Below are 24,097 nucleotides of genomic sequence, written 5' to 3' on the forward strand. Positions count from 1 at the left end.
ATATAATATTAATATATTAATATAATAATAATAATAATATATTAATATAATAATAATATATATATTTATATAATAATTACAACCCTCTTACAAGTAGAAATATGCATACATTTCGACTGACTGTCAGTATATTTAATGGTGGGGAAAAAAATGTAATTAATAAGAGACATTGTACTGAGTTAATTATGATTAACTTCATATTGTCACTCAACCATGTTAATTGAATAACAATATATGAGCACATAATGTACCGTGTTCCCTCGCTCCATCACCTTTCGGGGACTTGCTAATTTACAGATATTTTTTAGTGCAAAAAAAGTGCAATTTTGCATGCTTTTTTCCAACAGGGTATGAACACACATCCTGTGGCGTATTATACTGTTCTATCGGTTTGTTATTGTATTTACTACTGCTGTAGACCTTTATCAATCAGTCTGCTTCCTGCAGGACTGCCTGTTTCCTGTTGTATGATTGTGAGCGATCATGCTAGCGATCATACATGAAGGCAGAAGTTACATGGCTGTAGGGCGCCTGGAATACTGTAAATTTACTCAAAGCCTTACCAGAACCAGTTTTATTTTTGGTTAAAAACAGCCTTCATCACTGTGTGTCGTTACTATCACTTCCACAATAGGGCGTCTGGAATACTGTAAATTAATATTTGGTTTATGGAGTACCACAAGGAGGAATATGTTTTAACAAGGATACAAAAACGCTACAGCCAGGACAAGCCACTTTTCTAATGAAATTTCAACTCTGACAGCGTTTATGGGACACGTCATCTGTTCCTGGCAGTTAAGCTGTGGGCCGCACAAAAATGAATGTAGCAATATGCAAGACACAACAAGACATTATTCACAGTATTAGATTATTCAATTATATATATTTATTAAATTATAAATGGTTATTATAAATGATATTTTACACTATTATTGATTACATTACAATTACAATGTTTTATTACTCTATTATCACATATTGAAGAAAGAAAATCTTTGGTTCATCTTTGGTTTTAAACTTAATTCATAATAGCTCCCAAAAAGAAAGCGAGCAGGTGAAGTGAGAGGACACCTTCATGACACAGAGCAGGTGGAAGAGCGGGTAGGTTGTTCCAGGATGGATTCACGTCGTAAGTCATTAGGTAAAGTACCAGTGGGGCTCCACACGGTCAGCTCGTCGTACATCCCTGTGTCAATCATCTCTTCCTGCCATGGGATGGACACGTTCCCAGAGGAAAACTCGTTAAAAAAATCATTGTCTTTGTCTTCAAGTTGGACACCTTTGACTGTGGAAAAGGCTCCAACGTCACCAATATTTTTAGCGTAAACGGTCTTCGAGTCTGGCACAAAAGGTGGGGTTAGAATTCCTGAGTGGAATATAAGAGAGGGTTGGACAGTTAAAAGGTAAGGTCAAAGGTTTACAAACGGTTTGAACTTATGTGAGACACACCTGCATTGAGCTTCCTCCAGTTGATGTCACTAAAGAAAGGATGTGACCTGAGCTCGTCACAAGAGCCATTTCTGAAGCCGAGTCTCTTGTCCACCTCTTTGAACAGCAGACCCTCACAGATGGAGTGGGCCTTCTCACTGAACTTCTCCGGGTAGATTACAGGATCATTCAAAATACGCTTCTTCACCACCTTGTTCTCCACCTGGAAGCGACGTAAGGAGTACAATCAGTTTTCTGTTATGGTTCTGTAAATGTATTCACCTTCTCTCCTCTGGTCCGAAAAGGTCCCTTTGCAGCCAGAAACTCAAACAAAGTAACTCCCAGAGCAAAATAATCCACAGAGTAATCGTATTCTTCTCCTTTGAGCAACTCCGGTGCCATGAATCCTACCGGAGAAGGAACATCATCAACACGTGGAAGTTCAGGCAAGTCAGACATATTGTATTCGAATGTTGTCAACTGTACCAGGAGTGCCAGCGTAGCCTTTGGTTTTGAACTGATCATCAACCAGCTCCACTGCCAGACCGAGATCAGAGATACGGACATTACCTAGGAGAACAAAGTGGTAAAAAACGGTGCATGTGACATCAGTATTGTCTTATATATCAATATATATAATGAATGGTGGACCTACTGTGTTTTACTCATTCAATCCTAGCCATTTTTCAAAAGCGGTCCGTATGGGTACAGCCCATTTTTGATGATTTTGACTGACTTTTGAAGACACATATAATATTGTGTTCTAGGACTATATGGTAGATACCAAAAGAAAGGTCAGACTCTCATATTTCCTTGACGTCCTTTTCCAGTTCTTTAGTAATCAGCAGTAGAACACAGGTACATTTCAGCAAAATATGAGTTCTCAACAAAAAAAAAAGCCTATCCCAGCTGTCTTTGGGCGAGATGCGGGGTACGAATGACTTAATAACTGTGATAAATGCAGTCAAATTTCAGTCACCTTGGTTGTCTAGAAGCACGTTCTCTGGTTTGAGGTCTCTATAGATGATCCTTTTCTGGTGGAGATGCTCCAGTCCTTGTATGATCTGAGCAGCATAGTAGCAAGCGCGTGGCTCCTCAAAGCCTGGATTGTTTTCATCCACATTATATATGTGATACCTAGATAGAAAAAACATGTGACACATGATCAAATTTCAAACTTCAAACTCAGTTAGTATACATACCGTATGTATGTTTTTATTATAAATGGAACTTTAAATGTGTGGACCATCATCTGACCTCAGGTCTCCTCCATTCATTATGGTCATAACCAGACACAGCTCTGTTTTAGACTGAAAGGCGTAGGCCAAGGACACAATGAACCTGCTGTGAACTCGTGCCAGGATCCTCTTCTCCACTATCGCCCCCTGTAGAACAGACATAGACACTAGTCAACATATAGGCCTTTAACAACGCCCCCCTAAATAAATGGCTCGTTCCCCCCAAATCAACATTTTAGAAGTGAAAACGTGTTATATATCATATCATAAAACCAGTAGCAGAGGTCATGTGGTCATTACACGGTTTTTGCAGGACTACCAGTGTGTAAAAAACTCAGGTAGACCCACTGATGTGGAAAATGGCTAATATCAACCTTGCTCCCTGTATGCACACTCTATACTGCTACACAAACAACCGCTTTTGCTCTATTACTTACACAAAATAATCACATGACACTGATAAATTGTTACTTACTGCTTGCTCTTCTCATTCTTCGACACAACCAAGTAATGTTGGAAAGGCGTCAGGCTTCAGCAACAGTTTTTCGGCTAGTCTAGCAGCATACTGGCCAATGGTCACAAAACAGTCCAATGCGAAATGCCATTGACAGATTCAAATATTTTTCATTTGCTGGTAGGGAATCGGGAATTCCAACCACTTGTGCCTGACGGTGGCGTTATTAGGTATTTTAAACAAACGTAGCGTTCCCTTACACCCAAAGAAACACTTCCTGTAAGCCATTGCTTACAACGTAAATATCGCACACTATATATAAAGAAACCCAGCACACTGTGATGTCACAGAGAGCCAGTGTTACAAAAAACGCTCTGAAACCGAGTGTTCTGAGCCATCCCAAACTTCTTCAGGGCTCACTTCCAAATACGCAAACGTCATTATCTGAAACTTTGGCATCGTTTAACACGAGAATACAACATTCTAACTACATTTATAGGTAAAAAAAAAAAATGGGAAAAAGGCATAATAGGTCCCCTTTAAGGGTGACGGTCTCACTTTACAATAAAGTACACAAAAGTACAGCAGTTACTGAGGAATTAATGAAGGTAGGTAGATTAATTTCTCATTAACTACTGTCATTTTGTGTACTTTATTAAGTGTTACCAGTGTGACAAACACGCAAAAAATCAAAGCAACGGCAACCACATTTTCACATTTTTTATCCTCAAAGCAAAAGTAGATTTAAATATTAAGATGTTTAAATGTATTAGTAGTAACTAATACATGATAATACAAAATCAAAACCTCATAATATACTGTATGTTCTTTACCTCATAGCCTTTTCTCTTCTTCAGTCTTTTCTTGTTGAGCTTTTTGCAAGCGTACAATTTCCCAGTAGCCTTCATCTGACAGGCGGACACCTCCCCAAAACCCCCTTTTCCCAACACACGGAAATCCAGAAACCAGTCTTCTCCAACCGGTTGCATCTCCAGCCACTTCCACTGCAGATACCTCTTCAAATACATGCTCTCCAGGAAGAAAGTGTAGGGCATTTCCTTGAGGAAGTCCATCACATTGTCCAATGTATCATTGAAGAGATCATCTTCAGCATGCTGGTGATTTTCTTTGACCTTTGTGATAACATTTTCTACCAGGAAGGGGCAAAAATACTTAGCATCCGGTTCCATGTACCGTGATAAAATCTTCTTTGCTTTCTGGACTCTGTCCTCATCCTCGGCCATGTTGTACTCCTCGATGTCCTTCCACAGGCGGCAAGGACCCTTACATTCATTTTTTGAATCTAGGAACTCCTGGAAAAGACGCTTGCCGATTGGCTGTTCCATGCAGACCTTCTGAAAGCCCACATCTAAAGTCTCTCTGAGGCCTTCGCATACTGTAATGTGGGGAAGCTTGAGGCGGGAGTGGTACTTCTTGTCTCGGTTGGATGCAGGGTTAGCGGTGCCGTCAAAGCTCCCGCGTGCTGAGATGTAGGCTGAGTTAGCCACCACTGTTGTCAGGCCACCGATATCCATGGTTACACAGTGGATGAGGTTGCTGTGGTAAAAACCTAAAGAAAAAGCAAAATTAATTCACAAATACACCAGGAAAAACGTGATGTGATGACGATTGTGTCAGCTGGAGCGGCCGTCTTTCCTTTCACTCATACGGGTCTGACTCATCATCTCTTCCCAAAGGTCTTTATCTAAACGGTTTATCTTTCACTAACCTTTGTGCAGCCTGCTAGACGGGAGGGGGGGACACCAGCATAAATAAGGGGCTTCTGCTGCAAAGATGTACCCATCCATCCAATCATTACAGCACCTGTATTGCCAAAAGAGTTGGAAATGAAAATGGATGTCGCAAAAGTGACAAATAGTTTTGTATTACTAGCAATAACAGTAAAAAAAAACCAAACAGTACCCACCCTTGAAACATAGAAGTGAACTGATCCACCTATCCATGATATCATTATATACTACCTTGTTATAAGTACACCTGTATAAAATAGCTCTGTGCCACCCATCCGATACCCCTACCGATGTATTTGTTCCCTTCTTTTCAGCTTATATGCTGTTGAAAATGAAAATATTAGTCTCACGCAACCTACATGTTGATCAATCTTTATTTAAAAAACGTGCAATAAAGTTGTTGCAGAAGCAGGTTCATGCCAGACTTCAATTAAGAACGCTGTCTACTGCAATGCTGCTAATAGGATGCTACTTCTTAACAAATGTGCTGAGAGCAGAGTTTGGGGGTTAGCAGCTTATACTCACACTCAAGTCTCTTCTACTAATCACAAGGCAGACTTTCATTGGCTTGAGAGATCCCAGGAGAGCGAAGTTGTTTCCTCGAAAGATTACAACAGGTGATGATTCACATACTGGTATAAGTATTTCAGTATAAACACGAGGCTCGAGTTTTGTGGCGCAGTACAAGGTGCCAAGTGGTAATTTTGTCCAGCACACCACATTTGGTAATCTGGTAGACTGGGCTTCGCAAAGATAGTGTCCACATTTTCAGCTTTGCGCAGTGAAAATTTCATGACAAAACAATGTGCCGAAGGTGCGCTGAAAGCTCGCCAGCTCCGACCTGGTCTATTCTCAGCTCAGGCGGGCGCAGCGGTAAATTGGCTGACAGGGAAATAGTAGTCACACACGTCACCAAAAGCTTTTTCAGAGTGTCAGGCACATTTCAATGCAACAAACAATCAAAGCAACCACTATTTAATATAACTATTAAGATTACACTTGGCTGTGTTTCTTTGCCACTTGCCCTGGTGGGAGGGAGGGAGTGGGTGCGCCGCGCTGTTCATAAGAATTGCAAAGTGTGCTAGCCACACCCTGTTGGCACAGCACAGGGCAGGTACGCCACGCCTGGTCTACGAAAGTGTTCATGCAGAAATACTTGACACTATAGTGAATAAGACTACAGAAGTGTATACATTAATGCAACATACTGTTACTGCTAGTTTTCAATCAGTTTAATAAATACATGACAAAAAGGTGAAGGTTATCAACAGAAATATATGAAGTTTGTACAGCTCATAAAAGCTCATTACACACAGAACAATAACATTTACACCACACAATGCCAACCAAGAGCTGAAGAGCAGGCACATGAATTTGGTACTCAGTGGTAACTAGTGCAAGAATATTTCTCCATGAACAAGATTGTATAGCAAAGTTTGATGAGCCCAACATAATGAGGTTGTAGTTTTTGGTAATACAGTACTTGAATGCACCATTCTAGCTACAGTATTACAATAATGACAATGATCTTCATTTACTACACGACAGCCAGTTTGTAGCCGAGTCTGGGGAAAACAATGCATTCATGATGTAAAATATATTTATATATATATATATATATATATATAAAACAAATAAATCTCTGTTTTTTTTTACAGTATATGGAGCGTGGAATGATCATAGGTGGTCCCTGGAAACAATATACCTGTGCAAAAATTGATGGCAAGACAATACAAAAAATAATTTCAGTTAAAATGTCAAGGGATTTTTTTCACTATATTTTTTGTACCATATTATAGCAAAATTAATGTGAGCTGGAAAAAGGACAATTACATCATGTCCTGTTTTTCCTTATTCATGAACTGCATTATCAAGTACAATACTGTCAGTCTTATCAACTATCTTCTGGCCAAAATGATAGGCAAGAGAAATCTCCTGTAGCACTGAATAATAACAAAAAATGGAACCAAGACCTCCCAATAAGTCCCAGTGGCAACATATGGGCAACTACAGGTTCTGTAGTTTAAACACCAAATTGTGTCATAAAGATGATGAGATGAACATTTAACTTTCTGCCCTGCTTTTAAACAAATTGTGCAAATTACGCTAAATGCTGTTGGTTTTCCCACCTCTCACAAACATATAATTGTGAAACCGAGGTTGCTCATAGGACAGCTCGTGACAACCATCTGTGCGTAGTGACTCTCCACAAGACAGGCGCCAGCAACAGGCTGAGGGTGGTAACGCTTAGAACCAGCAGGTACACCTGAGCAGATCAACAGACGTTAGAGAAAAGGACTTCTTATATTGTTGGAATCCACATAGTCTGACTTGGTTGCAGTTCTATTCTCAGCATGGTCACACACTTTCATTTTAAATATACTATATACATAAAAGTGGCTTCAGCATACCCCAAGACTCCAGAGAGAATAAGCGGCATAACAAATGGAAGGATGGATGAATGGAATATACAAAAGTACTCACCACTAAGGAATCATAATCAATACAACAGATCAATCGTAGTCATGGGCTAGTACTACAACCACACTTCTGTTATGGGGCTGACTCGACCTCATTCTAAAGCAGCTAGCAGTAGTATGATGACCCCCTGCTCTGCAGGCCGCTGAGTCATCCTGGCTAGCTGTGGGAGAAGGTGATTCTCCAAGGCTGTCTACATAGTACAGTAAACCATACTACTTCTATGTTGTAATTCCAGTAAGGACTTACAATTCAGTACATATTAGCTTGTGTTCACGTTGCTGTAACTGTAAGCTTTGAGGAAGTTTAACTTTCACATGTGACAGGACCACCGAACAATGCCACAGCGCAATATCGCAAAGCTTGACAAAACATTGGTACGTGTATGCTGTATATTTTCCCCGTTTTGTGTTTTGTTGGGAAAAAAAGGCTCAATTTTTTTAGAAAAAAATTATAAAAAAAATATTTTTTTAACAAAAAATCTGCATATTTTTAGGGATCTATTGTTTTCATAATAAAAAAAACCTAGAATTGGACAATATTATCTTTACAGGGTACTTATTATGCCCAGTGTGTCTTTACATACATTGTCACTGCTCAGGAATAAAATGCTTAATTTGTTTAGAAAAAAACTATTAAAAAAATAATTTTTTAAACAAACAATCTGCATATTTTTAGGGATCTATCGTATTCGTAATAAAAAAAACTCTCACTGTGTACATTAGAATTGGACAATATTATCTTTACAGGGTACCTATTGTGCCCAGTGTGTTTTTACATACATTGTCACTGCTCATGAATAAAATGCTTAATTTGTTTAGAAAAAAATTATTCAAAAAAAATGTTAACAAAAAATCTGCATATTTTTAGGGATCTATCGTTTTCGTAATAAAAAAAAACTCTCACTGTGTACATTAGAATTGGACAATATTATCTTTACAGGGTACTTATTGTGCCCAGTGTGTTTTTACATACATTGTCACTGCTCAGGAATAAAATGCTTAATTTGTTTAGAAAAAATTATTTAAAAAAAATTTTAAACAAAAAATCTGCATATTTTTAGGGATCTATTGTATTCGTAATAAAAAAAAACTCTCACTGTGTACATTAGAATTGAACAATATTATCTTTACAGGGTACTTATCGTACCCGGTGTGTTTTTACATACATTGTCACTGCTCAGTAAAAACTGACCTCTCGAGAGATGATGCCTGCCCGCCGTGCACGGCTGCTAAGGACAAAGGAAAACTCGCTGACCTGCGCCAGGCCAGCTGAGACAACCCAGCGAATGTGACGAGAGCTGGGAGGTAAAATCACAGACAGCACCAACACGGCCATCATGAACTGAAAGGAGAAGAGTAATAAACATGAAGCAGAAGGTAAAAAACGCCTGACACCAGAGAGGAGGTAAAAAGTGTGTCACCTTCAGGATGACGAGTGTGAGTGTCAGTGCCACCAGAATGGTGAGTTCATAGAGTACAAATGTAGGGAACACATGGAGACCTGCAACATCACATGAATATCTCTTTAGTCTCCAGGTAGCTCATCACGCTCATCAAAGTCATGCACATCATCTTACCGATAGAGGCAAAGAAGATGATAGCGAGGAAGTCCTGAATGGGCTCAAAGCATCCCATAACTTCTGTAGTCACCATGTGACCCTGGGAGGACAGCAACGTTCCAGCCAGGAAACAGCCTAACTCCATGGAAATACCCAGAAACTCTGTTACCTTGACAACAAACCAACACAGAAACAATAAATACACACAGAAGAAGTGTAAATAACTTCCTAATAAATATAGTATTAGTACAGAACCACAACAGATCCAAGTTTACAAACGTGTACTTACCGATAGCATGAAAAAAATAAAAGCTGCTATCCCCAGCACGAGGATCTCCTTCTTGCCTTTGCTCTCAGCATGTAGTTTCTTGTAAAAAGGACCAACCACAAATGATTTGAGTAAGACACAGAGGAGCAGCACAGCAGCCAGAGACACCAGGACCTGCGCCAGGAGATACAGCACGCGGAGGCTTCCAAACAGGAAGCTGCGGTGCAGAGCGGGAACTTGAAGAGCACGTCATGTTTGGGAGTCAGGGGACACATGAAGGAAAGGGGCAACTGACCTGTCTGTGTCCCCACTCTGAGCCTGGATCATAGTGGGCATGACAGCGATGAAGAGGCCAAGCTGAACGTCTTGCATCACTAAAGTCCCAAGCAGTACGCTACTGTAGTCCAGGTCACCTTAATTACAAACACAGGGACAAGATCAATTATTATTATGCTAGTGACTTATATAAAAGAGTTGTTTAATACATTTCTTTGGATTTTTAATGGAAACGTTTAGATATTCATAAACATTTAGTGCACCTGTACTAAATTTAGTGCACCAATTTCCCTGAGGGATTAATAAAGTATTCTGTCTGTCTGTCTGTTAATATCACATCTAAAATATCGGTACCTATTTTACAAAAATAAAGCACTCAATTTTTATTTTTTACCTGTCAATTTAACAGCAGCTTTATTACTTAACTTACTTATTGCTAAATTAGAATTTGCAGTGGTGCAGAACTACAATGCAAAATCCTGAAAAATCTTTTCGGAGGCAAAAAAATATATTTATTGCTGGTCTCACTTTACAATATTCATTCATTCATTCATTTTCTATCGCTTTTTCCTCACGAGGATCGCGGGGGGTGCTGGAGCCTATCCCAGTTAACTTCAGGCGAGAGACGGGGGTACACCCTGGACTGGTCGCCAGCCAATCACAGGGCACATATAGACAAACAACCATTCACACTCACATTCATACCTATGGACAATTTGGAGTCGCCAATTAACCTAGCATGTTTTTGGAATGTGGGAGGGAACCGGAGTACCTGGAGAAAAACCCACGCATGCACGGGGAGAACATGCAAACTCCACACAGAGATGGCCGAGGGTGGAATTGAACCCTGGTCTCCTAGCTGTGAGGTCTGCGCGCTCACTTTACAATAAGCTAAACTAAAATATAAAGTTACTGAGGAACTAATAAAGAACTAATGAGGAACCAATGACTAGGGTACATACATTTAGAGTAGTTATTGAGGAACTAATGAGTAGTGGTCAGGGTTCCGTAGGCTCATACCTCATTAACTACTGTAATTTTGTGTACCTTATTGTAAAGTTGTTAAAAGTTTTTAGTTTTTTTTTCTGCAATAATTTATATCCACACAATAGCTCTGGTAGCAAACTGCAATACCAGTTTTGTGGGAGTTAACTGATTGGTTGCGCATTACAGTAAGTAATTAATATCACAAGTCAGCATAAATACATTGGTACAGTCCGAGCTAGGATATATTTATTGTTGCCAGAGAGTTACATTGAAACAAGTGATGAATTATAGACACACCAACCTTCCTTCTCCCCCTTGCTCCCTCCTGCTAAGAAGCGAGATACGAGCGGGGTGCTCGACAGGGACAAACATGTGGAAATGAAGACTGTCTGGGTGGGTCGGATGCGCAGCACTTGTCCCCATAACAAGCCACTAACAACCATGAGCAGACACAAGTAGCAGGAACTTTGCACGGATGTCTTCCATACCTACACACAACACACTTGTATTGTACATGTACGTCAAGATCTAAAGCTAAGCTCTCAAGTCAAACTCTGTTTACCTTCCGAAGGCGCTCAGGTGAAAACTCCAGTCCCACAACAAAGAGGGTAAAGAATACTCCCAGCTCTCCCAGAGTCTCCACTTGGACCATAGACTGAAGTACACACAACCACACATGAAGAATCACTATAAAGCGTAAGGTAAAAGGTACATGATGAGCTGAAATCTCACACACTTTGATGCTGTTGAGGCCAGACGGTCCAAGCAGGACACCACAGATGATGTATCCAAACATGGGAGGAAGACCTACCAGAGTGCACACCCAACCGCAAGGCAGTGACAACATCACCACTGACACCAAATCCTAAAAATACACATAATTAAAAGAATGACACATTTACAGTGGATCCCCCATATATTCATAATTCAGCATCTATGACCCTGCAACTTCACAGATTTTTGATCAAAACATTATTTTGTTTGTGAAAACCTGCTACTTTATGCTTATACTCTCCATAATTAGGGAGTGTATTGGAAGACAACCCATCACCCATGTTTTTATAGTTTTACACATACTACTTATTTTAGTTTTTATTATTGTTCTCATATATTTCACTTTTATGTTTGTTTTTTTATGTTTTATGTTTATTTCTATATATACTTTCTATATTCCTTATCCCATATATCCAGTGTTTCCTTAGTGGGGGCTCTCTGCGCAGGGGGCTGTCCTTGGTTGGGGGCTGGGGTGTCTCCTCTCGTGGGGCTTACCGACTGGGGCGGCTGGGAGCTCTGCGGCGGTGCCCCACTGCAGCGCTGCGGGTCCCCTGACCACCTGTTGTGTGGTGGCCCCCTGAGTTGCGGCATCATGGCCTGGGCCATGGGCAGCCCCCAGCGCAGATGGCAGCGGTTCCTGAACTGGTTCCTCTGTACTCAGGCAAACAAACTTCTTGTGTGTGTGTGTGTGTCTGTACATGTGTTTTGTTGTTGTCTTTCTCTTTTTAAACATGCAAAGCACTTTGTGCTACATTCTATGCATGAAAAGTGCTCTACAAATAAAGTTTGACTGATTGATTGATTACATTTGGCCTGTATTGTGGTCAAGCTTGAATTGCACAGAAAGTAGTCCGGGGCAAACCTCAACCAATGCTGTTCTTTATGCATTATATTAACTTTATGCATTAATGCATTCTATGCATTACTAGCAGAAGTCACATCACTGACTCCCTCTTGGGTAACCTCCTGTTAGAAATGTGTGTGTGCTTCCCAGTATGCGCTGAGGGTTATACACGAGTTATATTAATATTAGTATATTAGTATGCATGTATTTCTACACCGGTATAGTCTGTGTGGTGCAATTCCATTGTGTGTTCCACCTGTGTTATCTGTGGTTGCACCGTGACTTGAGTAAGGGAGGCCTTCCCTCTTGATGACCTCCTGTTGGTTTGTGTTGCGTGAGTGTAGATATAAATGTCTAGCTAATTCATTGCAAATAAACCAGAGGATCACGATGAACAGACCTTGATGAAGTGATGGTCTGCTCTTGGCATGGTGGAGTCCCTGGGTTTGGTCAGCACATACTGGTTGTTCTGCGAGTCAATGAGCATGCTCAGTCCCAGGTCGCCTTCCACTTCGCTCTCACTGGACTTGTTCTTCCTCTTGCTTCCATTATCCTCATCATCCTCAACTCTCAGCACCGCCTCTATGTTCACTCCTTGCATCTACACAGCAAATCAGGGGATGGAGGCAAGAATTACAATTATGTTTAACTTAAAATGTAACTTTCAAATGACAAGTATACAAAAGGCCACGGTTTTAACCTGCTTGTTGTTATCAAAAGCATGCTCTTCAATCTCTTCTTCTAGCCGGTCTGCTGCCTTCTTGACATCCTCCAGGATCCCGTCAACCATTGACAGAGTTTTATTCTGAGCAAGCACGCTCTTTACAGCCTCCTGTTGGTGCTTCTCTGCTGCCACCAGTTCAACATACTCCTGCTCCTCCTGGATGTTAGGACATGGAACAAAGTGAGGCAAAGCTGACAATGCAACAAGAAATGAGATGACTTTGTTTGCTATTAGGGGTGTAACAATTCAATCAATAACATTATATGAAATGGTTTGGAGTTGATTAAAGAACGGTATTTGGCTAAATTTTTTGACACAAAAAATGAACTTGTATGAAATAAATGCATGGCTACTGACAGACAATGCAAGTGAATTTTATACTTGGAAGACAATCACTTCTCTGCACACTTTGCAATTGATGCTAATGTGCTTTGAACAGGTGAATAATTTAGGAACAAACATGATGGTAAAAGCTAACTTTTTCAAACACTTTTTCTAGTGTTTGGCATCCCCAAACACTAGGAGCCTATCCCAGTTGACTTCGGCCGAGAGACGGTTGTACACCCTGGACTGGTCGGCACCCAATCACAGGGCACATATAGACAAACAACCATTCACACTCACATTCATACCTATGGACAATTTGGAGTCGCCAATTAACCTAGCATGTTTTTGGAATGTGGGAGGAAACCGTAGTACCCAGAGAAAACCCAAGCACGGACGGGGAGAACATGCAAACTCCACATCTTCCCGATCTCCTGACTGTGTATGGCCAATATGCTAACCACATGTCCACCGTGTGGCCCTGTACTGTAAGCCGATACATAAATTAATCGCTGAATCTTTTCACCCCCCCAACTTGCTAACTTGCAATTCATGACAATGAACTGACATGCCACATCACCTGTATAGCTGCAGCCCTAAGCACCTCCAACCTCTGTCTGCTGCTCTGCTTCATGTTCACCACATCCTTGTAGTCTCCCTGCAGCACCCTCTGCAAGCTTTGCACAGCCTGGAATACCATGTGCTCGCTCTCATTCAACTCCTTCTGGAAAACCTCCATTTTGTGAACCTGAAGGAAGACTGAGAGGTTAGACATGTGACAAAATATATTAAAAAATATATATTTATAAGTAAAGATTGTTTTTCGCTGACAGGAAGGTAACGAGACACAAAATGATTGCATCATGATCCAGGCAGTGAACATACTGTACTTCCTACCTGGAAGTTCCGCTCCTTTTCTGAAAGGGTCCTGTCTTTCCTAACAGCAGCCGCGGCAGCTGACAGCTTCTTAACGACCACGTCTTTTCGGTATTGCAGGCTTGCCAGCCACTTGCAGTTGCTAGCCAACCAGCTGTGGCCGTGTGTGGCACCACTTCTGCGATTCCGCTTGATGACATGCTGGACCACCTTGTCTGGTTGTCTCACAGCAGAGACCACAACCAGGCCAAGGCACAGCAGTAAACATAGAGCCTGCATCCAAAGCACCTATTCACTCTTGACTGGAGTGTGTGGACTGAGAGAGAGCAAAAAGCCTGGAAATGGGGTGATAGAAAAAAAGCATGTTATGTGAATGAAGCGACATACTGTTAAGAGGTACTTTTACATAGTTGTCACAGGAATTTCAAAAACACATATAAAAGGAGACAAAAAGCAGCAATGCTTAAACAAACCTGAAACTATCCACCCTACAACGTGATCTTAAAATTCACTAGTGTACCTGAATACAGTTTCATAGGTCATAGTCATAGGTTTAAAAGCAAGTATGTACTGGAGGTCAATATACCTGTACTTTAATACAACTGAAGCATTTACTTTTTATATTTAGGCAAGGTGTGGTTACTGCTGGTCAGTTTAAACAACAGCTGTGCAAACTGCTGCTGCTGGCTTTGAATACCTAATAACACCTTAGTGACTTTCTAGGTGCAATTGACTTGACTAGGCATGTCAAGTGATTGAATTCCATTAGATAACCTAAATTTGAGTTGAATGTTTTAAACAGGTAAACTGTCCAACACTGCAATCCTGTCCACACACACAATCCTTCACCAGTCGAATATATTGAATGTTTTCAACTCACGCCCAAGTTGCTTCACACCTTTGTGAGCATAAGTCAAGGTGAGTAATGTTAACTTTCCAAGGCGCTGCTTTATCCTTTCTCCGGTGACTGGACTGCTGCTGGAAGTCAATAGCACCACTGTTCACATCCCGGCTGCTGTAGGGAAATGTGAAGATTTCAGTCTGCAAAGAAATCTTGCCAAAGGTCTAATTTCACATTTGGAGGACAAATATAGCCACAACTATGTTATTGTTTTGTTTGGTCGTTACAGACTACATTAAAACGTAAACTTTTCAAATAAATATCATTTATAATGAGTGTTATAATAATAATAATAGATGAGAGATAGAATAAATCCAAACATCATACCATCATGAAAAGGTGAACCGGCGCCACTACAGAAGGAAAGAATCCATTTTGATTAACGTCCGGTGTAAACACATGAGTAAGACAACGGCTACCTGTGAAATATCTGCTCTATGTTTGCCACCGACTGTACGACTGAAGAAGCCGGGGACAATCAGCCTGTTGTACGGAGCCCATGGCCGCCCCCTCCTGTCCGGTCTTACCAATGAAGCTCAATGAAGCCAGCCTTCTGAATGAAGCCTTCGACGCACTCACTCGGTCACCAACTTTCGCCTTTACTTTCATTCGCCAGCCAAAAAGAATAACTGTTGTAGCAACGAAAAGACTGTCCGGGTAGGTACAAATATACAGTTGACATATTTATTTTTTCTAGTTGGACCAGTTGAAGCTCAACCTGCTCTCTGGAGCTAGCCCAATTGACGTACGTACACTTAAGGAATGCGCCGCTATAGCTAACGCCTTAGTCTCCTATAGCTAACGCCTTACTCTCCGTCTGTGTAAACAACCTTTTAAACAAATGATACGTCACCAATACAAGACTTTGAGGCGAAATCAAGCAAACTGAATTGTGCCGCGCACTTTAACTTCATCCATCGAATTTTACTTCCGAAACATTTGTGTTGCTTCGATATGGGAGTTGTAGTTTTCTTTATCTCCCGGTTCAAGTCAAGTGCCCGAAGCTAATGCATCCGCCCTGTGTATAATAGTTGTTAGACACTGTTCACCTTGAGAGGCATTATCTATTGTCAAAGCCTAGCTAAAATATGTAATTTAAGGGTCCTGTTAAGTTTTCTAACCAAGGTTTTAGTGGGAGTTCTATTATTAGCGACAACTGCTCCGTGTGTGTCCCTCACAAGCGATATTCTATAAATAGATTAACATTGTTTCGTGTCAAGTTGTCGGTGAATAGCTCAGATTCTTACAAAAAAAAGCGACATCAAGTCACACGGGCGGTGCAGCCCTCCTGACTACAGTTCCCATGAATCAACAGCCCAGCACAGTAGCGCAATACTTATGGCGCATGCTCAGCAGAGCTAACTAGATATGTTGGCCAAAACAGCGGGTGATAAAATGGTAGGTACAATTCAAAACGAGATACCAGAACAAGTCATTAAAAATGCTAATTATGCTACTGCCTGTCATTTATAATTTGTGGATACAGCTAGAGTGTAGATTGTAGTGTCCTCAGCCTAGTGTCGCATTGTTAATGTGATGGGATATGGAATTATGATGGAAAGAGAAGGTCAGTGGTTGGTATATTTGGAAGCCGTACGACAGCACTTGTGGCACGTACCTTTCCCTTTTTGGTAGCTGGTGACCCCCCCGCCCCCATGTCGCTGCACCCGGTCAGGAGACCACTCGAAGGATCTGGGATTACTGTGCCATCCAAACACCTCGTCACGGTCAATGCGCCGTTCGATCCTCGGGTGGGTCAGGTCGGCAGTTCTGCAATGCTTGCAATGGATGACCTTCTGGGTTAATTTGACATTGTGTTGACGTTTTGTTAACACATCTGACCTCTAATCTGCACACACGAAGGTGGTATTACAGCGAAGCGCATGTGTAATCTATATGTTCACAATTTTAGGCTTTGTGTTTGTGATGCACTTTACTACACATTAAAATCTGCATTCAAATGTGCAATCATGGCAAACTCTGCATTTACCTGCGGTCCCATGTGTGGATTTTTATTGCAGCACAAGTTGAAGTCATCACAGAGAGACAAAGTACGGCAGTTCATGTCCTTCACGCAGGCGCAGGAGAGGACAGCCGTGTACTGCCTGACACAGAATGACTGGAAACTAGAGGTTGCCACGGACAACTTCTTCCAGAATCCAGACCTTTACTATAAAGAATCCATGAAAAACTCAGTCGACCGTAAGAAGCTGGAGCAGCTCTACAACAGATATAAAGGTGAGTGTTCTGAGTTAGCGACAAGCTTTTTTTACACTTGTTTGATTCCTGTTATCCTCCATTTTTGCAGACCCACAGGATGACAATAAGATCGGCATAGATGGGATCCAGCAGTTCTGTGATGACTTGACCCTGGACCCGGCAAGCATGAGCATACTGGTGGTGGCATGGAAGTTTAGAGCAGCTACGCAATGTGAGTTCAGCAAGAAAGAGTTCCTGGATGGCATGGCGGACCTTGGGTGAGCATTAGTACAATTTTCAAATCTGAATGTTAACAATGTAATGCATTTTGCTTTACATGAAATGTAATAGAAATTTCACAGCAAAAATGTATTAGCTGTTTGCTATAGCTTAAAACAGGGGTCTCAAACTCAATTTACCTGGGGGCCCCTGGAGCTAGGGTCTGGGCGAGGCTGGGCGGCATCAGGTTTTCCAAAAAAAAAAAAACATTTATTAAAAACAGAAAAATGAATAAACTTTGCTTTGGCTCCGATTTTCTACAAGAAAAGCTCTGATAAAACATTCCACTGTTCTCAAATATCTTACTTTTTATTTTTCTACACAAAATAAGATGACAAATAAACAAATCAAGATTAAAGAAAATCAATCAATCAGTAATAAATAAATAAATATATTAATAGTAATAAAACGGCAAATAATAAAAACTTAAGAAACCACATATAGTTGGTGGGTAGCATTATTAGAGTCCTGTAGACATGACAAATAAAAATAAAACATATTGCGCAACTGCAGGGTCTTGTGACACATGCTAACACGCAAACTAGAGCGCTAGCGACCTAAACGGTAGGCTCCAAGTTATTTCCTTTAAACTTAAAAAGCCAAAAACGTACCACTTCCACATGGATAGGGAGGATAACTGTTAAGTTATTTAACCTTTAACATGAACATTAATCAAACGTAATAATTTTTTCCGGGTACATGATACCATACAGCATCCATATCAAACTTGCACGGGCCGCACGAACATTAAACTTTCATATCAAGGTGGGGGCCTCAAACTAGTGTCCCGCGGGCCGCGTGTTTGAGACTCCTGGCTTAAAATCATTTGATTCCAATGTCTAATATGTCTCCTAGCTGTGACAGCCCCGACAAACTGAAGGCCATCCTTCCCAGACTAGAGCAAGAGCTGAAAGACACAGGGAAGTTTAAGGACTTCTACCAGTTTACCTTTAATTTTGCTAAGAATCCTGGACAGAAAGGTTTAGGTAAGCACTGTTTCAATAACTTTTAAAGTTTTTCACATCCTCTTGTTTTTATGATGGTGGTGTATTTACTCACTAATTTTCTCCATTTCTCTTCATGTACTTGCATTAGAGTTAGAGATGGCTGTGGCTTACTGGAATTTAGTTCTCAGGGGCCGCTTCAAGTTTTTGGATCTCTGGAACCGGTTCCTGACAGTGAGTGGTGAAAGTTGTCATACTGTAAAAAATGAAATCAAAGCAAGATTAGATATCTGAAATCAAGGGAAAAAAAGTTCTTATCGAACAAGTTCTTTTTTTTTAGGGCTATCAAAAATGGCGTGTTAACGGCGGTCATTAAATTACATAGAATTTTTTAAATGCAACTAACGCATGTGCACATGTGGGCACATTAGTGTTCCTACACAGAGTCTGATACTGTTTTATAACTTTATTCTGACTTGAACAGCAGTGCAATTCAGACACAATATACAGTATGTATCTGCAACTCACAAACACGTACTTAATCCTGCTTGGAACGATACTTGTTTGTTGTCACTAGACAACAGCAAGATGCATTTAGGGGCACGCCGAACATCACAACATCATTATTATGCATTATTATGCCCCTCCATTTCACATCAAATGCAATTCATTTATTTTTTTTTAAATCAAATAAACAAAAAAAATCTTCTTTTTGTGTGTGTGGTCTAAATAAACAGAAATAGAATAGAATTGAGTGGATATTCTTATCACTCACTTAACTCCTAATCCAAAAGTACAATTTGCTGCATTTATGTACGCTCGGAAATCCCAGAAAATAGATCTACATTCAAAACAGTGAATTAAATAAAAAAAAAAACACAGTGCCTTTGAGCACAACCCTCAACCGGACTTGATCAAGTAAGTCGATAACCACCGTTACAGTACCATTTAACTTCTGCATCTTGAGAACAGAGCCTGGATTTGTTGAGCCACTTCCGCAGTACACACTTATTCAGAATCAGAATCGCCTTTATTGTCATTGTATTGCATACAACGAAATGTGTGTGGTTAGGATAGGCTATACATACGTGATAAGTAGCGTTAGTTGCTAAACTTAGCCATTGCTATTACTAGCTGATAATAGACATACTGTAACTAATGTGCATGTGTGTTATGTGGGGTGTGACTTGTGTTGTCTGAGCAGAAAGAGGGCGGAATATATACATTCCAGAGGTAGTGTCCCCATGCAGTCCCCAACCAAAGCCGACAATGTTTAATGTTTACTAATAGATGAGATAATTAACAAAACACTACTGCATATCTGACCTTGATTTCAGATATCTAATATGCTTGGAGTTCAGCTTCAGTCACACAATTAACAGTATGTTGTTACATATGGTGTAATGAACCCATTTCTGTCTGGTTACTGTGCATTCAGGAACATCACAAGCGTTCAATCCCCAAAGACACATGGAACCTTCTTCTAGACTTTGGAAATATGATAGCAGATGACATGTCAAACTATGATGAAGAGGGTGAGTGGATGAATTAGTGATATTTATGTAGCATGCACAATGACTGTCTGACTATGTACAGTATACTCTACCTGTAATGTTGTATTGTATCCATGGGGTAAATGATTTACAGCAGGGGTCTCAAACTCAATTTACTTGGGGGCCACTGGAGCTAGGGTCGGGGCGAGACTGGGTCGCATCAGGTTTTCAACAAAAAAAAACAAAAAAGCATTTATTAAAAAATTAAAAAAATGAATAAACTTTGCTTTGGTTTCGATTTTCTACAAGAAAAGCTCTGACAAAACATTCCACTGTTTTCAAATATCTTACTTTTTATTTTTCTACACAAAATACGATGACTAAATAAATAATAATAAAAACAAATCAAGAATAAAGAAAATCAATCAATCAGTAATAAATAAATAAATATAATAATAATAATAAAACAGCAAATAATAAAGACTTAAGAAACCACATATAGTTGGTGGGTAGACAAATTATTTTTTTCAGATTAAAATTAACAAAGCATTATTAGAGCCCTGTAGACATGACAAAACACGACTATAGTCACATTTATAACTCTTTTTATTTACAACATATTGCGGGTCTTGAGTCACATGCTAACTCGCAAACTAGAGAGCTAGCGACCTAAACGATAGCCTTAAAGTTATTTCCTTTAAACTTAAATAGCCAAAAACTTACCACTTCCACACGGATAGGGAGGATAACTATTAACAGTTATTTAACCTTTAACATGAACATTAATCAAACGTAATAATTTTTTCTGGGTACATGATACCATACAGCATCCATATCAAACTTGCGCGGGCCGCATTAACATTAAACTTTCATATCAAGGCGGGGGCCTCAAACTAGTGTCCAGCGGGCCACATGTTTGAGACCCCACCTTTATCAATCAAACCTTCAAATGCATCCTTAAGTGAGAAGTAGCTCATGTGTTTTTCCTCTATCCTCAGGAGCATGGCCTGTTCTCATAGACGACTTTGTGGAATTTGCACGGCCAATTGTGATGGGAGGAAAAAGTGGCATGACATAGTGTTGGACGATCATGTCGTAACTGGACTTGACTACTCTCCTAGTTTTTTCTTTTTTTATGTGAATGAGGATTTTTTATACAAATAAGCCAAAAAGAGAGACTTCCATGGTAATCTTGTCCACAGAGTTGTCGAATGGTCCGCCTGCATAAAATGCCCGGTGGTACAAAGATGACGCTGGACAAATGTTTTTATGTCAACTTCAAGTGGACTTTGAAAATGATGATTACTTTGTGATGATTGGTACTAAACGTCCGTCATCCTGCCGTGGACTTGGCCCACTGACTGGATTCTTTTTGCACAAGGAGAGGGGACATTCAGAGTGATCTTTTTGGTGCAGCAGCAGTTTGTGTCTTCCTGTCACTGAATGAAAAAGTACGTTGAATCATGCATGTTTTTGTGCAATGAAGCGGTGCCATTTGGCGTTAGCTCTCTTGAAAACGAGAGAGAGAGCTGTACACTTGGTTTTCATAGTTATGAGAGTTCTGGGTTTGGTTCATGCAGAATCTTTTTATTCGCTTTTATAACAAGAAGAAATTGATTAAATGTGGAATCAGTTAAAATCCCAATTCGATATTTTATACTCGAAACTGACAGTCGGACAGGGAAATTTTGAGGCATTTTGAGCTCAACACCAGCAAAAGTACAGTAAAATACTGTACGTAATCATAATAGTTCCTCAATACTTCCTAGATTTAAAATTGTTCCTGAATCTGTTATTATTTTTTTAAATGCAGCTGCCTTTTTTGGATACGTTCTGCAGTGTGTAACCTGGTGTGTACAACAAGGCACTGATAGATACAGTTTCTTGGCCAATGATTACAGTACAAACTGCACTGATTTACACTTTTATGTTATTTGTTTTGCTTTTATTACACTGTTAAGCTGCTACATTTTATGTTGGTGTCCTATCAGTATTTTAAATGTATTGAGTTCAAACTCTTTCAGCATTTAGTTTGATACTATATCGGATACAGGAAAGGTCACTCTATATTTATGCTGCCGTACATCTCAGTACAGTACATCTCAGCTGGTCCCCCCCATATGTACATCTGACAAGGTTAGATGTCACCCACACAAAGTTTGGCTTGTCTGACTGCAATACATAGCAATGCTGTCTTCACAAATGTATGTCAACTTCTAAAGATCCGTTAATCTTGTACCCACAGCGAGTGAGGCCCATGATTTACAGCACAATGCAGGGTGGTTTGCTTTTGTTACATCACAGCCTCGTTAACACACTTGCCCAATTACGCAGATGTGAAACCTATACACATATATAATTGATTGCTATTGGTCTAATTGCATGACATGTGGTTCTGGAGCAGGGAAATGTGACGCCCTAAAGAAAGGCAAAATGTTACCAACTGGTTCTAGTCGTCCTAGCAGTTTATCCAAGGCAATGAAGTAAGCATTATCAAAAGTCTAGGTTTGTCCCAAAGGTGTAATTGTCAATAAAGCATGTGTCAAATGGATGTTTTAAGTGGTGGTTAGTCCATACAAGGTGGCACGCGGTCGAGTGGTAAGCGCACAGACCTCACAACTAGGAGACAAGGGTTCAATGTGCATGTGCTCCCCGTGCATGTGTGGGTTTTCTCCGGGTACTCTGGTTTCCTCCCACATTCCAAAAACATGCTAGGTTAATTGGTGACTCCAAATTGTCCATCGGTATGAATGTGAGTGTGAATGGTTGTTTGTCTATATGTGCCCTGTGATTGGGTGGCGACCAGTCCGGGGTGTACCCCGCCTCTCGCTCGAAGACAGCTGAGATAGGCTCCAGCACCCCCGCGACCCTCGTGAGGAAAAGCGGTAGAAAATGAATGAATGAATGAATAGTCCAGACAAGGACCAATCAGGGAGTTTCAATGAGCGGACAGGATGCTAATCAATGTCATCACACTACCACCATATTTTACTGTTGGTATGAAAGCAATGTTACTTCTACACCAGATGTAATGGATCCTTCCAAAAAGTTCAAATTTTGTCTCGTCAGACCACAGAGCATTTTTCCAAATTGAGACAAGCCATCTTGGAACTCTGGGCTGTTTTTCCCAGTGACTTTAACTGAGGCAAGTGAGGCCTGCAGTTCTTTGAATGTTGTTGTGGGGTCTTTTGTGACTTCTTTGACAAGTCGCTGCACTCTTGGGGGTAATTTTGAATGGCTGGCCACTCCTGGGAAGGTTTCAGCACTGTTCCATGTTTTTGCCATTTGTGGATAATGGCTCTCACTGTGGTTTGCTGGAGCCCCAAAGTTTTGGGAATGGCTTTATAACCTTTTTGAGATTGATAGCTCTCAATTCATCTCAGCTAGTAAGTTATGTTTTAACAAGACTACAATCACTTTTTCCACATAGTACCATTTTCCCGCCTCCCTTAATAATAAAAATGTTTCATTTAAAAACTGCATTTTGTGTTCAGTTGTGTTGTCATTAACTGATATTGAAATTTGTTTGATGAAGTGTGACAATCATGCAAAAAATTAAATAGATAGATAGTACTAAGTTACTAAGTTATATACGTATATTAAAAGTTGTGTTTTATCGATTAAAACATTTCTCATTTTTCAATTTTTGCTGGTATTTTTAAATGTATTTCAATTGTATTTGTAATTATTTAAACGTTCTTCTCATAGTTTGTATTTAAAAAAAAACAATACGGTCCCCAAGCCTCACTTTGGATATCCCTGCAGTATATTAATTCAGCACCTCATATATGTAAACGTGTTATAGTTTCCCAAAATGATTCACTTTGCATTCAAAAAGACATGTAAAACATTTAAAGACAATGATACACATTGTGTGTGTGTTTGCTTAGCAACAGTTGACTCTTTTCAGGTTGCATTCCTATTTTATGTCATCATCATCGTGGTCATAAGCGTTTCTGGTAATGCTTTGTCTCCTGTTACTTCAGACTATGTTTGGGCCGACATTCACAGCAATGGCAGGGATAACAAGGGCACATGGATAAAACACTTTATCTAAGGGTGTCAAATAAAGGTTTTGAGCGTTTTGCGGGATTGATATCCACTAAAGTGGTTGGAATGAAAAAGTGGGGGCATCAATTAGGTTGATGTTTCATTCTTTCGTGGGGCGGGGTAGAATATCAACAATGTCCAGCACCAGCTGACGAGCAGCACATTAGCATCTTTGACAGCACGTCCGGCCCACCATCACCACCCCAAACCGAGCCATCAGGCTTTTAGGCTATGGAGCCAAGGGGATT

The 24,097-nt window shown here is 40.3% G+C and overlaps 3 protein-coding genes across 13 annotated transcripts; 1 reads left to right on the top strand and 2 right to left on the bottom strand.

Annotated features, from left to right (window-relative positions):
• Positions 1-89: 89 nt before the first annotated feature.
• grk1a (G protein-coupled receptor kinase 1 a) lies at positions 90-5,819 on the bottom strand. Of its 2 annotated transcripts, none has more exons than XM_058088583.1 (9): positions 5,397-5,819; positions 4,850-4,944; positions 3,954-4,690; positions 2,686-2,813; positions 2,408-2,565; positions 1,915-1,998; positions 1,711-1,835; positions 1,450-1,651; positions 90-1,366 (listed from the first exon to the last, which is right to left on the bottom strand). In XM_058088583.1, the coding sequence occupies exons 2-9, from the start codon at positions 4,926-4,928 to the stop codon at positions 1,074-1,076; spliced, it is 1,806 nt and encodes a 601-aa protein (XP_057944566.1). In that variant the 5' UTR covers positions 4,929-4,944; positions 5,397-5,819; the 3' UTR covers positions 90-1,073. The 2 variants fall into 2 exon arrangements, with proteins under 2 accessions (XP_057944566.1, XP_057944565.1); XM_058088582.1 differs by lacking the exon at positions 5,397-5,819 and adding an exon at positions 5,048-5,265.
• Positions 4,869-16,169, bottom strand: tmco3 (transmembrane and coiled-coil domains 3). Of its 6 annotated transcripts, none has more exons than XM_058088580.1 (16): positions 15,304-16,169; positions 15,212-15,237; positions 14,864-14,998; positions 14,005-14,318; positions 13,688-13,855; positions 12,760-12,939; positions 12,460-12,660; positions 11,178-11,306; positions 11,004-11,096; positions 10,743-10,929; positions 9,474-9,591; positions 9,200-9,395; positions 8,929-9,079; positions 8,773-8,852; positions 8,544-8,693; positions 4,869-4,944 (listed from the first exon to the last, which is right to left on the bottom strand). In XM_058088580.1, exons 4-16 carry the CDS (start codon positions 14,260-14,262, stop codon positions 4,936-4,938), a joined length of 1,920 nt encoding a protein of 639 aa, XP_057944563.1. In that variant the 5' UTR covers positions 14,263-14,318; positions 14,864-14,998; positions 15,212-15,237; positions 15,304-16,169; the 3' UTR covers positions 4,869-4,935. The 6 variants fall into 6 exon arrangements, with proteins under 6 accessions (XP_057944563.1, XP_057944559.1, XP_057944558.1 ...); XM_058088576.1 differs by lacking the exon at positions 4,869-4,944 and adding an exon at positions 5,979-7,137 and having other exon boundaries at positions 14,882-14,998; XM_058088575.1 differs by lacking the exon at positions 4,869-4,944 and adding an exon at positions 5,979-7,137 and having other exon boundaries at positions 15,304-16,168.
• Positions 15,297-23,281, top strand: dcun1d2b (DCN1, defective in cullin neddylation 1, domain containing 2b). 5 transcript variants are annotated; one of them, XM_058088588.1, is made up of 8 exons: positions 15,297-15,541; positions 16,520-16,635; positions 16,906-17,122; positions 17,193-17,361; positions 18,218-18,348; positions 18,458-18,540; positions 19,745-19,841; positions 20,798-23,281. In XM_058088588.1, exons 2-8 carry the CDS (start codon positions 16,540-16,542, stop codon positions 20,875-20,877), a joined length of 873 nt encoding a protein of 290 aa, XP_057944571.1. In that variant the 5' UTR covers positions 15,297-15,541; positions 16,520-16,539; the 3' UTR covers positions 20,878-23,281. The 5 variants fall into 5 exon arrangements, with proteins under 5 accessions (XP_057944571.1, XP_057944574.1, XP_057944573.1 ...); XM_058088589.1 differs by lacking the exon at positions 15,297-15,541 and adding an exon at positions 16,255-16,282; XM_058088587.1 differs by lacking the exon at positions 15,297-15,541 and adding an exon at positions 16,308-16,451.
• The last annotated feature ends 816 nt before the right edge of the window (positions 23,282-24,097 follow it).

This window comes from Doryrhamphus excisus, chromosome 12 (genome assembly GCF_030265055.1).
Source record: "Doryrhamphus excisus isolate RoL2022-K1 chromosome 12, RoL_Dexc_1.0, whole genome shotgun sequence".
In the NCBI taxonomy this organism is placed as follows: Eukaryota; Metazoa; Chordata; class Actinopteri; order Syngnathiformes; family Syngnathidae; genus Doryrhamphus; species Doryrhamphus excisus.